This window comes from Scatophagus argus, chromosome 10, assembly GCF_020382885.2.
Source record: "Scatophagus argus isolate fScaArg1 chromosome 10, fScaArg1.pri, whole genome shotgun sequence".
Lineage (NCBI taxonomy): Eukaryota > Metazoa > Chordata > Actinopteri > Scatophagidae > Scatophagus > Scatophagus argus.
The window spans coordinates 5,725,335-5,739,825 of record NC_058502.1 but is presented as its reverse complement, the minus strand read 5'-3'; the positions used below and the strand labels follow the sequence as shown (position 1 = coordinate 5,739,825).

General features: G+C 39.5%; 1 protein-coding gene across 9 annotated transcripts in view; it reads left to right on the top strand.

Moving 5' to 3' along the window:
* Window positions 1-14,491, top strand: part of LOC124065945 (girdin-like) — a 61,902-nt gene that overhangs the window by 18,634 nt on the left and 28,777 nt on the right. For all 9 annotated transcript variants that reach the window (XR_006844515.1, XR_006844514.1, XR_006844517.1 and 6 more), the window contains 4 exons: window positions 5,709-5,778; window positions 12,864-12,922; window positions 13,708-13,791; window positions 13,956-14,096. Coding sequence is in view for 5 of the 9 variants with exons in the window: in XM_046401891.1 (XP_046257847.1) it covers window positions 5,709-5,778; window positions 12,864-12,922; window positions 13,708-13,791; window positions 13,956-14,096 (354 nt within the window). In the remaining 4 variants the exon portion in view is untranslated. The remainder of the gene's footprint in view (window positions 1-5,708; window positions 5,779-12,863; window positions 12,923-13,707; window positions 13,792-13,955; window positions 14,097-14,491) is intronic.

Sequence of the window (14,491 nt, the reverse complement as noted above, 5' to 3'; positions counted from 1 at the left end):
TACTAATGGCTTGTTTTCTCCTCCTCCTTATGTAAGACGTGATCTGTCCATCTGGCCAACTGGAAACCCTGACTGTTCAACCAAGAGCAACTGTTGATTTTTTTTTTTTTTGTCCTGTCAAATCAGTCAAATCAAATCAATTAGTAGTTCAATAAGCATGTTGGCTTTGTTTCAAATTTTTATTTTTATGGAATTTGCACATAACCAAGAGCCATGTGGTGATTAGTAGAACAACTTGCAGAGGGTCATTGTCAACTCTCGATTTTTCATTCTTTTTAAAGTTAAAAGCTCTTCTTGTTGTTCTGCATGGCTTATTTGAAATAATTGGAAAAAAAATCTTGCACAAATGGTTAGAGACCAGATTCAAAGAGATTTAAAGTGGTCTAGCATTATACAAGTTGTGAGTTACCTTTGTTGATTAAACTCAAATTTTTCTGCTTGTGGCCAGCTTGAATCCAGACATAACCCCCCTTTAGATTATTGTTGTTTCTTTTGTTAAATTATTAGTTCCTTAGTCTGAGTAAGATAAGGGGGAAAAAGGAGAGTTAGAAGATAGACTTTCAGTCATCCATCCAATAAGCGATAAGGATGTTGAGTCGCCCCTTGAACTGCAGTTCACATAGCCCTTTTGTGTTGTGTTCATATGGGTCTGTTACAGTGCTCAACAGCATTCAGTTCATGAGAATGTATTGAGAGCTGGTGTGAAGTGGTTTCTGAGCCTGTGTTTTTGTGTCTGTCAGATATGAGAGAAAGAGGAAGAATGCTCCTTCCCATTGTTGGTGGTAATAACCCTTTCAAGTTCATAATCTCTGCAATTTTTCAATAGGAGAGAAATCTGCAGTGCCATACCCAAGAGAGATGCACATTTGTGCATGTGCTGCACTATGTGTGTCAGACTCACAACCATAAGGAGAATAAACCCATCTCCTCGTTTCTATGGTAACACTCCATGTCTGCAGAATGGGTGTGATTCAGGCTTTCAGGGTTCAGGCAGCATTTGTGCACACACTCGCTCTCTGTCACACACACAGACAGTAACAATTAGTCCCCTGTTAAAGCTGTGCCGGTAGCGGAACTTGTGCTTGGGTGGATTGATGAGGTGGAGTTGTAGGAAGGTGTGTGTGTGTGTGTGTGTGTGTTGCAGAGGCCTAATTTAACAGACAGGGCTCCTGTGAGACAGAAACACAGCAGCCTTGTAACCTTCTAACCTGGCCCTTTAACAGAAACTTCTGCAAATAGCTCCTGTAAGAGCACATGTACTCTTTCAGAATATTATCTCCATTGTCAGCAGACATCCACTCAACCCACATGTAGCTTAAGACAATAGAGCAGGATGGAGCTCAGAGTTATTTAGGGTTTACATGTCTGTCTCCATAATTGTCTCTGTTTTCTAGGTTTGAATCAAGGATGCCGGAGATTAACTTGTTTAGAAGAAACGTCTCAGCAGCATAGGGAGAGTGAGACAGATCATCATTTTTGTTTAAAGAATATCAGTTCTTAACAGACTTGAACATTTTATTGCTCTGGTTGTATTCATATAAAGGAACATGGCCAATACCATCTTCTTGTGCTATGTACACAGGCAGACAAAATATATCGAATGAGGAAATTGCATTGCGTTTGACCAGCTCCCCTTTAACCGATGCCTGATTGTATCAGTCTGTCTAAATGTCTCTGTGGGATGGAAGAAGAGCCAGTGTTGAGGAGCTGTGAATCTTGCTGGAATCAATAATACGGCAATGTAGTGTCAGGATAGGGGGATGGTGGGTTTTGAGTAGTTGAGGAAGAAGAGCAGGAGGCAGCACTATCTATGCGTGCCTGGAGTGAGAAGTGACTGAATCAAAGCTACATCTTTCTCCTCATATTCCCTCTCTCCTCACTGTCTTTTTCTCTCCATCCACCCAACCATTTTTCTCCCTCATCGCTCACTCTCTCTCTCTGTGATCATAATTTTTTTTTTTAATTTAAATAACTATTTCCCATTCCCCATGTATGAATTGGATATGATTGGATAGTGAATATGGGAGGGTGACATGACTGAACCAAGGATGTTTTTGCTGTCACAGCTACTATGAGGTGGGGAAAGCTTCCCGTTTGAAGACTGTATGAGCATGTGTGTGAATGTACATGCCTCTCAGTGTTTGTAGCACATTGCTGTGACATGATCAGTGCAGTGGCTGGTTTCCCTCCTGTAGTGTCCATCATGTTTTATGGATGAGGGCTAAGCCTTCGCCAGCTAATCCAAGAGGCATGTTAGTCTTCTGTAGTTTAGCTTTATTAGCCTGCAGAAAATGTTCATAGCACATGAATAGCCACATCTTTCAAATGTAACCACCACCTAAACTATATGACTAGAAACATACTTGAAGGTGCTATATTAGTTGTGTATCCATGCATCCATTTTATCAGACATTGTGCTGCACACCATTCTGTGCACATTAGGTGGGAGAGATGAAGCAAAGACAGAGCTGTGCTCTGCAGGAAAGACAAAGCAGTGTCAGATCTATGAACATCTATCAAACATCTAACCTTTATTAGTCCTGTCATGCTACCATCTGTCTGAAAATACACATTAAATTTAGGAGGAAAGGCATTAGACACTCATGATATTTTGGGATTTTTCAGAAAGCTCCAAGTTAGCACCCGGGTAGATCAGAGGAACAGAGTAGGTTCAATGGATCATTGAGAAGGGAAGGGAAGGAAAGGAAGGAAAAGTGGTGCTGAATAGGCATAGTGTTGTAGGAAGCTTGTGACTCTGCACAATACAGATCATTTATTTTCACACTCTTTTAACTTCAGTGGGAAAATCAGTCAGTCATTTGGGATTTGAACGGGAGTACAGTGTTAATGTGTAAAAAGTGAGACCTTCACTTGAGTTAAACCTTTACTGTAATTTTGTTAAATGAAAGATAAATACTTGAGTCCCTGGCTGAACAACAGTGAACAAATTGAGTTGTCATTACATTACGTTTGGGTGGTATGAAAAGAGAAAAAGAGCAACATACAGAAAAAAGATCTGCCTGATCTGTTGTGCTTGCACAGCAAACACATGCAGCCATTGAAAGGAACAGGTGTGAATGTGTGTTGATGGGAAGCAGTGGACAGAAGTGCGACAGGTGGTTTTGGCAAAAAAGAAATGATCCAGTTTGACTTCTCTCTGTGGTGATTCATCATTTTCTAGAAAGCTAAAAGCTCAGTAAGCAGTTTGCACAGTCATTCAAGATATGTACAAAAAGCTATTTGCTAGTGTTTTGCCCTTTTAAAAAGAAAAAAAGCTAGTCTCATGAAAGTTAGTGTATAACTTTTAACAGCAGCACACGGACATATGACATGAAGGATTAACAAATCAGCTTTTCCTTTAGTCAGTTCCTGGGTTTGCAGTGTTATAAGTATTTATCGAAGAAATCTGTTTCTCTCTGAAATATATTTGAGACGAATCTCATACTAAAAGTTGAGAGATTAGGATGACTCAAGGCTGAATAGGTTCCTCTGATGCAGACTTTGTTTCTTGCCCTTTTCAAGTGTTTGATCATTCTGCCCAAAGCGGCTGTCATGAGTTCTGCATGGTACATTGGCTGTCAGGCACACCAAATGCCTCTCTGTGAGACACCAACTGTGGCTGTCTGTGCTAGTCTGGTTATTCTGTCTGACGCTTGTTGAGTCAATCTGTCTTGGTCTTCAGACATTACTGTGGCTGGTCATTTCTGCCTGATCGTCATCATTGATATCAGGGTCACTATATGATAAATCATTGTATTTTTTTGTTTTTGCATGTCTGAGTCAAAGGTAATAGTGTCATTACATTTCTTTTGAAAATTGTGAAAAATTGCTTTTTTTATGAATGATGCAGTCATAACACACCATAACCTCTCTCCCTGCATACCCTGTATGCCACTGTCAACAGAGAGACAGACAGGGCTGTTGGGGTCATGGCCCTTGTCACTGTTGACTGGAAAGCCCTGGTAGCCATGCTCCTTACCTAATGATTCTGACTGACCAACAGTGTAACCCAAACTTTGACCTTCACCTCAGGTCTACAATCACAACTAGTACAACTGTTTTTGTGCAGTTTTTGTACTGTTTCTGTTGTTTTTTTTATGTGAAAATTCACAAATATTTTCACGTTGGTCTCATAGTAAGTGTTGTGACAGGCGCTGTGAGCTGTTTGCTCATCTGAAAACCTGTACAGTTTCTTTTCCATTCAAATTTCATGAATCCCCACATCAAATTACAAAACTGGACCCACTATCAAAGCAGGGGTGGGCAAAATAATAAAAATAAAATAGAGTGTGCTACATGACATCTTGTTATAGTTTGTCTATCTCTTGGACTCTGTGCTACTATTTGTTTGACGTCAGATGTGAGTGATGCACTAGAAATTTACCACCCCATTCTGCATGTCTTCCTCTGTAAACCAATGATTCTTCTGACTCTGCATCAAAACAAACCAACAAATGGTTTATATGACCACAGGTGTCAGTTGCCTTTGCTGTAAGCTCTGATAAGGAGCATAAAGCTGAACCTTGCAACTGTAATGAATAAATTTCCCTTGACATGTAGAAACAATGACATGTTTGTTCCTCATAGTCTGCTCCTCTACTTAGAGGAGAATGTAACAATGTCAGCTCAGAGAAGGAAGTAAGCATGTATTGCTAGCATAACTTACTTACGTAGAGTATTGCAATAAATTGCAATATATTGAATCATAATCCCTATATTGTTATATGTATCGTACAACAGATTCTGGAAAAATTCTCTTACTCTGCCTTAGTAAACAGGGCCTTTCTGATTTTACATTAACAGTGGTTATGTTAGTTATACAGTTTTTAAATCATCAGCCTGTGGTCTTAGCTGGTTGATTATTTAGAGAATGCTTGAAAGCAGCACAGATGTGGCTCTATTTTTAGCCGGCCAAAACTACCAGATTTCCGGCCCCCCTTTACCTCCACAATGAGGTAATGCAATATGTATAGGGCAGATGGTTATTGCGAGGGGTGGTGGTTGGGGGTTCTCTAACTTGCATAGAATAGTTGAACCATTGGGTCAGATGAGTTCACACTGCTCTTTTCCATCAGGTAGACATGAAATATTCAAGTTAGCTAACCTTTCTGCTTAAAGAAACTGGCCTTCCTTTTCCAACACATCTGTTATATGAATGAGGTTTTATAATGTTCTAAAGGTTAATACTAGGAAAATATTTTGGCAGGCTGCTGGTGAGTCATAGTCTAATCTAAATGTTGTTTTTATGTGAATACACTTTGCATGCTGTTAATTAGATTGGGCAATTTTATTTTCTTAAAACATAAATGTGTTAATGTCGCAATTTGTTGTTGCGACTTGTTTGTTTGGGCACTTCTGCAGGGCCTGTAATTTAACGATTTGACTTCAACAAAACCATCATCAAGACTAATGACGTTCTGCCCATCCTTGGCCCACTGTGTCTGTCAATGTGTGTGTACATGTTGGCGCATATGTCTACATAAGTGTTATATATTGGGGCTCATGGTTTCATTTTGGTTTTCATGATTGACTTGAATAGAAGGCGCCCTATGGAATAATGCACACCAGCAATTTACCCACATGACCAATATAAATACCGCTGTCATGTCAACCCCTCAAGTCATATGAACTTGGTTAGAGTTTTCATATCTCTTATCTCATGTTCATATTCATAATACTAAATATGTCTGTGTTTCTTTGTTTAACAGGAGACACTCCAACAGCTGGTGATGATGCCTTTGCCAAACATGCTGGTACTGGGCCGAAATCCCCTCTCTGGTAGGTGTCAATGTACTTCCTGTACTTAGTCTGTTTAATGTTGTGGTTACTTTGTTAATACTTTGACCAGTGCTGCTCCACTTTGGATTTAAGTGCTCTTCCCTTCTGAACACAAGCAAAAAAAAAATGATTCATATGCGCTGCAAGACATTCCTCTTTTTGAGTCACAGGGGCAGCAAGCATGCACTCAATTCACAAGGAGGACATATGCAATCTTGCTGTCCTTTTGACACTTAATTTTAATTCAACAATAGGCATATTTTAATTATTTTTTGCTTTGATGTTTCAACTGACTTTTTTTCTGACTGTAGATTTAATTTTCCTTTCACTTCTTTTTTTTTTCTTTTTTTGTTTTCTCCGTGTGCTCAATAATGAGCTGTCTATTTGATGGTCTTTTACCACCCACATCATTTAAAAATTGTAGATGATCGTAGAATTAACGGAGACCTTAACAGAAAAAATGCTTATTGTTGATGTGATTGGTGATGAAGAGGTTCTTTGGTTGGTTTCTGGGACAAAACTAAAACTATTTTCCGATTGATTTAGTTCATGAAAAAGAAATGAAACCACCACATTATAAACCTCACTTAAATATTCAAAATACTTGTTTCTAAAAAGGCACATTTGCATGATTGAATTTAAACTTGACTTCATGTATCTCTTTAAGACATTGTTAAAGACCTCTGAGATGCGTGGCTGCACTCTGTACAGGAGACCATTGGGTGAGAGCAGAGGGGGGTGAAATGTTGATTTATGCTAAATGCCATTTTATGTGCAGTCTCATGTAGTGGAAACTGCCCTTGACTTAGACTGCAGGGGAATGAACATTACTAATTTCACAAATGTGTTCTTTATTATAATAACCCTGTACAGACCCCCCTCTTTTGACAGAATGTCTTACAAACACTTGCATTTCATTCTGAGAGAATGAAGATAATTCTAATGGATGACTTTTGCACAAACAAGGGGAAAAAATATACAGGAAGAAGACAAGACACTGACCTTAATATGATGATGGAACAACCAAATAAAATAGACAGACACAAATAGACTTGGTGCTCACCAACAGACCAGAACTGACTGAACTACCTAATAATCCTTTTCCATTATTCAAACTGATTAGTCCAATTTGCTATCCAACAATGTCAAGTATGGCTATACAACAATGATAACTACACTTAAATAGCATTACTATGTCCAATAAAATAGCTGTTAAAAATAAACCATAGTGTTATAGATCCCTGCCATGGCTTTATGAAAAAGACAGTTAGATGAAATTTGTAGACTTCTCTTAACTGTAGCATTCAGTTCATGCACAAGAGCTTTAACCTTCACTTCCAGCTGTGCTATCTGATATGTATGAACAGCTTTAAAGCAGTGTCAAGTGTTTCATTTCATGAAAACTGTTTTGAACAGCTTGACCTCTGCAGCCCTAAGTGCTACTTGATATTCCAATGTGGTCTTGATGAAGCCAGTGAAAAGAGAAGAGAACTAATAACAGGCCTTCATGTAAGATCATTGTGTGCTGACTGTGGAAATGAAATGTTTGTGTGGATAAAACTATGTGATGAAAAAAATGCTTGGCTCACCGCCCACATACATCATAGCCCCCATTACAAGGTCACTGGATTGGTTGTTTCTAGAGTCGATACAAAGTTTCACGGCCTTTGTGTACATCTTTGCAAATGTAATCCTCACCTCTTTGAAGTGAATTGTTTCCAGGCTTGTTGAAGGATATCTTTTACCTTTCTAAGCTGATGAAATGGCCTCTAAATCCCTGTCCTCCTTCAGTTGCCTTTATCACACTTTCACCACAACCATTGCTGTTATTTTCCCTTTTCAATGGTTACAGTTACTTCTTTAATTAACAAGGGTAAATACACGAACAATAAGACTGCACTGAGCACATACACCCTTGTGTGTTCCATTGTGTTTTCTGTTTTATGCCAGGACAAGTCTGTTGTTAACCTACCTTTTAGTAATGAAAAAATCTGCCTCTGCCCTCCCAAAGTAACAGCAAAAACATTTTTTTTTTGTAAATCCAAACCAAACCAAAAGGAGCTACTTGCTCCATTAGTTGACTGAGTTGGCTTTTTATTAATTCCTTCTAGTGTTGTTTCTTATAATAACCCATGCTAGCCATTATGTTATGAAGTCGATTGTTTGTACAGCGCCTTGAAAATCTTCCAAATCTACAGTCTTGCACAATGGCCTTACACATGGCTGAAGCGAATATTCAGTAAATTGTAAAGTTGACACAGAGTGGACAAGAGGAAAGGGACGCTCCGACCAAGTGGACCGGAGCAGACAGAAAGCATTAGAGTGCATTCCTTGGGGTTTCTTTTGCCCTTTACCCTCTAGCTTGTCAGATAATCATTCAGTCAGTCAGACCAGCAGTGGCTGTGGAGTCTGGCTCTGTGGCTGCCAGCTGAAAGTCATTGGCCATGTGGCTTTTATTATGCTCCCATTAGGGGGGCAGGGGACGGCTCTGTTTGTGTGTGAGTGCATGCACGTGTGTACGTTTAGTTGGTGGATGGGGGAGGGGTGTCTTCAAAACAGTGAACAGTGGGAATGCACTGTAGTACCTAATCACCCACTCCTCTGTCACCCTATCAGGCTCTGATTTACCTTGGTCTGCCTTGTACATGCACACACATTGAGATATACAGACACACACTCTCGTGCATTTAAGTTGTTTTTAAGTGAGTATGCACACGTCACCACAGGCACAGACATACGCGTAGTACCTCCTTTGTTTAGTCTGTCTTAAAGCCTATGAATTTTCAGCCGTTGATCTGGTCTGGTCTTCTGAAGCTTAAGGCCCTCCCCTCAAAATATGTTTTGACTGTCTGTGTTATTCTCACCCCAAAATGTCTGATTTATTTCCTTGCCTGTAGCTGCTTCACTCAATTCTTTTATTGTTCTCTTGTCTTCTGTTAATAATGATTGCATAAATTCAGTTTGTTTGTGAAGTCAACCTCAGTATCCTCTGTCTCCACTGCTCCTACTGAAAGTGAACACTGTATAGATGACAGATGCCATATTCTTTATAAATATAAGTAATTTCATGAATGAATATGGCCAAATATATTGATGACATGAATCAAAACATGCTTTTAGATGAAAACCCTCATCAGTGAGCAAAACGGTAGCAACAACTGGAAAGACAACTGTTGACAGCTGTCAGAGAGCATGAAATGAGGTGCCTAACGTGTGTGTGTGTGTGTATGTGTCTTTGTATTTGTGTATAAAGGAGTAGTTCATTTTGCTAGAAAAGTTAAACAGAGCTCCATGTGTGCAGGAGAATATTTGTTGTGTTTATACATCTAGTTGCAATATTCTGCTGGCATATCCATTAAAAAAAGAATAGAATAGACAGAGTTGTGATGTGTGTGTGTATGACTGAAAAGACATACGTGTCGAATTTGCTTTGAAAGTCAAGAGAATGAAACACTGAAGATAAACAGGATACAATGTGAATTTGACTTTTTTTATTCTTCATTTTCCATGTTCATTTTTTGCCAGTTCATTGCTTCTTGTGTAAAGGCAGACTGGGTTGTGTGTCTTGTTGCTCATGATGCTGACCTCAGCTCCAGGCCATCTGTCTCTGATGTCCCTTGACACTCTCTTGCTGCATAAAGCACAAATGCCATAAAATAAAATGAAAATAAGCTTCAGCCAAATCTGCCCTTTACTCCGGTGAGATGGGTTGAATTCCCTCTGGCAGCCTGTCAAAGCCATATCAGATTGCTTGCACCAGTTTTACCAATGACATGCAAGTCATTGGGCCCTGGCAGACTTAACTCATCATGGCAGGGGAGAGGGGTTGTAGCAATTGATTACACATGCACGCAAACACACATTTTTTTCTCCCTATTAACTCACATCTTCACACACAGATTAATAATGGAATTACAGGAACAAGGGTTAGTCACTGTCCGACCACTCGTTTCCTGCTTAGAGGATAAGCAGGGAGGAAGGAGAGGAGGTGAAACGGGAAGCCTAAATGAGTAAATGCAAACACTTGGGAAGCAGCGATGATATTTGTAACAATGTTGAAGGAAGGAAGGAAGGATGGGTGGATGTCTGCTACATGGAATAAATGGATAGATGAAGTAAATGTGTGTAACAGAGGAAGGGGGGCAGGGAGAAATTTCACAAGTAGAGAGAGACGGGTTGTGCCTCCTTGAAGCCTCTTTGCTGCTGCTGCTGCTGCTGCTGAGGGGAGATTGCTCTTTTCTATTTCCAACCTTGCCCCTTTGCCTGCCTCCTACTTTCTTTCTCTCTCTCTTGCTTTCCTTCTTTCTATATCCCTCCCTTGTGTTTGTGTAGTTTATGCTCTGTGGCGTCTTCCCTCTTCTGTCTCTTTTCCTTTCATCTCTCCCCTGTACTGTTTCTCCTTCTTGTTCTCCCTCTCTAGCTGTATAAATTATTTAGGTCCCTTATCATCCCTACACTGCTCCAGTAGATTTGCCAAGCTAAATCCCTTCCCTGACTAGAATAGGTTCCTGTGGCTCTAATAGAGTATCCCTAAGCCCTGTAGCTGTGAGAATTCAGTTTTATCTGCTGTCAACCTTCTAGGCTCTGATTCGCTCATATTCTCTTTATATGCTTAATATTTACCCTTTTTTCATGAATGCAGGTGCTGATTATGAATTTCAACTTTTTGTACTTTTGTACTTACTAAGCACAAAACAATGACATCCTCTTGACTGACATCATAGTAGGTAATTGTCTATAATAAGTTCTCGGAGGATATAGTATAGAAACAGCCGCTTTTCGTTAAATAACTATCAAGTAATGGAAAGTTTTTTTTGATAACACACAAGAAGTTCAAGTCTTCATTTAAGCTTTTACAACATTATCTCAGTTGTTATCCCATAAATCCATGTTATCTATGTCTGGGCACATTAGCAGTCGGACTTGTCACCTGACCACCAGACAAAATTGTTAGTTGTACATCCATACTTGACATATTTATATTGTTTCACTCAGTTGTGCACAAAAAGTGACAGTTGTGTAAAGAATGAAAAAAGAGCTGCTGAGAGAAATTCTAACTTACTTTTCCACTTCATCATAGCTGGCCAGTCACTGCTTAAGATGGACTTGATTGTTGCCTACTGTAAAGTTCCAGTAATGTTTGGACATGGTCCCAACATCACAAAGGTGTCATCTGAGAGGCTTAAAGATGGTTATCAGCCATCTGACAAGCGCTTCTGTTGGAGTACAATAAAGCCATTACGCTCACGTAGACTTTTTCTTTACTGTCTTACTAAAACAGCTGCAAAGTTTCCCTGGGAAATAGAAAAACACATTTCAGCATGTTTACTTGGCTGGAGTACTGAGGAAATGTAATTACAGCTGAATACATAGCATGTTTCTATCATTCCATAGCATGATAGAAACATCCAAATGTTAGGTAATCCTAATGTGTAGATCAACAGTGGAAGCACATACAGAGGAAAACGGCTGCTGCAAAGCCTCAGTTTCCCATTAGCTGTAAGGCAAAATAACCTGCTTTCACATCACTGATTGGATCATGGGCAAAAGTGCAATGTGATTTCAGTCTGTAGTGAGTCTGTTGGTTTCTCCTTTAAACTCTGTTCCAGATTTGGACTAATAATCAAGTATTAATTGTCTTGAGTATAACGTTGCTCTCCCACCTAAAAGTTTTAACATGGAATAATGCATAGACTTGTCTCTATTGATTCAAGAGGGACAAGAGAAGAGAGGTTGTTTTGATTGTGTGGAGGATTCTGATGGATAGATCCTGTTAATGGGACACGCTCTGTTTTGGCACACTGATCTTTCCCATAGGAACTGCTTGGTCCTCAGCTTGTTGCTCTCCAAAATGGTGCTTTGCAAAGACAGTCAGACTCCTTTTTCCTGCAAAGTCATTTTTGGAAGACTCTTCAATTTGTGAAAACGTTGAGAAGTCGTTTTATTAATCTAATTTGATTTCATTTTAAATGATTGGGAAATTCCCACAAAGGATAGAGTCGCGGATCATAATTGTCTTTCTGTATGTTTGCTATTTAGCTGTTCCTGCTGCAATGATTGAACCATTACACTGAAGCAAACAGACCACCCGTCACAGAAAACATGCTGTTGCTAATCTGGATTTATTGTTATTAGAGCCGTACAATGTCAGCACTTACTACCCCCAGGCCACATGATAGGCTGCTTTATCAGACACACACACCCAAATAGGGAAAACACAGTCCTAGTGTAGACATAAACGCAGACGTTCACAACTTGCATATAACATAACGCTTAGTAAGTGTAGCACACACACATATGCCACCTGGTTTACTGCTCCCAAATCCCACAGATGAGCTTGGGCCTGTTGAGCATGCTAGCAGCTGTTTGTGGGTTTCAGCAGTTTCTGACAATATGTCCTGACATGCGGAAGAGCACTAGAAGTTCATCCTGCCAGCAGACTACACTGTGGAAAACATTGTGGCATTTTAACTAAAGGAAGGGGTTTTATTAGGGGGGGAATGTAACAACCTAAAATTTTTGTTAATTGGAATATCCATGTAAATGTGGGATAGACAAAGGATTTTCCCTGCCTCAAAATGGGCCAAATATGAAACCTCAACTATGACCTACTAAGTGTTGACTTGTTTTTTGTAGGAAAATAGATTTAAATATGTGCCTAAGCAGGCAGATGAGTAAGACATCATCTGCCAGTGAAATACCTGCAATACCCTAAATGAGTATGGGGAAAAATATTTTGTTACAAAGCACTTTGTAAAACTTGATAGAATGAAGCGCTTTCCAAATATAAACACTGTTATCAGTTACCACCCTCCTCCGTCAGTCATCACATCTTTCATACTGCGGTTATGTGCAGTTACTCAGTTAATCATTCATCAGAATTTATTCATTAACCTCTGTGAGTTTTTACGACACTAAAAACCACAAAATTAAAACAAAACAAAATTAAACTGGTTGAAAATTTGTATGTTTGTTGTTGTAATTTTGCTTGGTGTCTTATAGATAGTAAGTGTTTCGGCTGTAGTAATAATTCTCTGCATCTATCTGTGTGTGTGTGTGTATGTGTGTGTGTTTTGTTTCTTTAGAGCAAGGTCTGGAAGAGATGAAAAAATTGTTGCTGCTGTTACTAGGCTGTGCTGTACAGGTAAGAGCACACTTACACACTTAACTGTGCACAATCGGGTTTCACAGAGAGAGCATGTCTCAACATCAGACTTAAACGTAACACTATGACTGATTGTACACCATTATATTCCCTTAATCATGAAGGTCGTCAACTGAGCTAATTGCTGATGTGTTCATTACTTTTATTGGTCATCTTGTAGCAATTTAATTCCAAAAGCCAGAAATCTTATTTTGGAAGAAGTGGGTTCAGCCTCCCTTGATTACTGCTCCCTTTGATAAAATGAATGAACTCTCTAACTCTATCATACAGCTAATGCTGTGTTATTAATGGTGTAGCAGACCTTTCCTGCTTTGTGACAAAGCCCCTTTCAGCTCTTACTCGTCACATTTCAAACAAGAGCACTGACCTTTTCACCAGCTCTATTGTTTTAGCAAAAGACACCACAGTTGCAAACACAGTTGCATTAATATTGTCCACTTGGGTTGCAGTAAGCAAAGCAGTACCTGGTGCTGGGTAAGAAATTGCACACATAGAAAATGTATTTTAAATCTTTTATGCACAGTGTTCTTCTTATCTCATCTTCACCCAGCAAGGGAGGAAAATTATGTTACTCTGATCTAGATGATAAACTTTTGTTCCAAGGCTTTCCTTACAAATACTGCCTCCTGGAAACCTGTATATCAAATAAACTTCTGTCCTGCAGCGTTGACCTGCTAACCTCTGAATGACCCCACCCCTCCTAACTCTTTAACATCTCAATAATCTCTTCTCTTTTCCTCTCTTCCACCCCCATGTGTTTATAGTGTGAGAAGAAGGAAGACTACATTGAGCGTATCCAGACTCTGGACTTTGACACTAAAGCTGCCATAGCATCCCACATCCAAGAGGTATTTTTCCTTCATAGTAAAGCAAAAGTGGAAAAAATTAAGAGATTTAACCTCCTACACCTACTTTGAAATACAACATTTGAATTGACCTTGGAACAGAAATCTTTTACTCTACATCTGGAGACAAAATCTTATTATTGATGATATAATGCTTGTGATTGTAGGTGACTCACAATCAGGATAACGTAGTGGACCTGCAGTGGTTAGAAAGTGGCGAAATGCCTCCTGAGGACCTTGACAGCCTCTCCAGAAACCTGGCTTTCCACCTTAAACACCTGGTGGATGAGAGGGATACACAGCTGGAGGTAATGACATATTACATTTAAATGTAGATTTATTCAGGATTCCTTTAATCAGTGAAGTGACGTAAGTCAAGCAACAATAAACAAGTCTAGTAAACAAGGTAGAGCAAAGCACAATCAAGAGAGGGGAGGTTGTGGTGTGAAATGTGTTTTTAGATGTCTGATAGAGTTCTACAAACAGAGTTTTGCTAAAGAAAGTGACGGACTGCTTTTACCAAGGTTATGTGGAAACTTTTCCCTGTTTTGCCGTTACCACAAGAGAGCAGCCTCAGGAAGGAAGGGTTGAAACTGTTAACTGTTTCATGGATAGGGGGTGTGGGTGTGGGTGTGTGTGTGTGTGTTTGTGTCCATGCATGTGCGTGTATTTTAAATGAGTTTCCAACCCATAGGGTACAGAT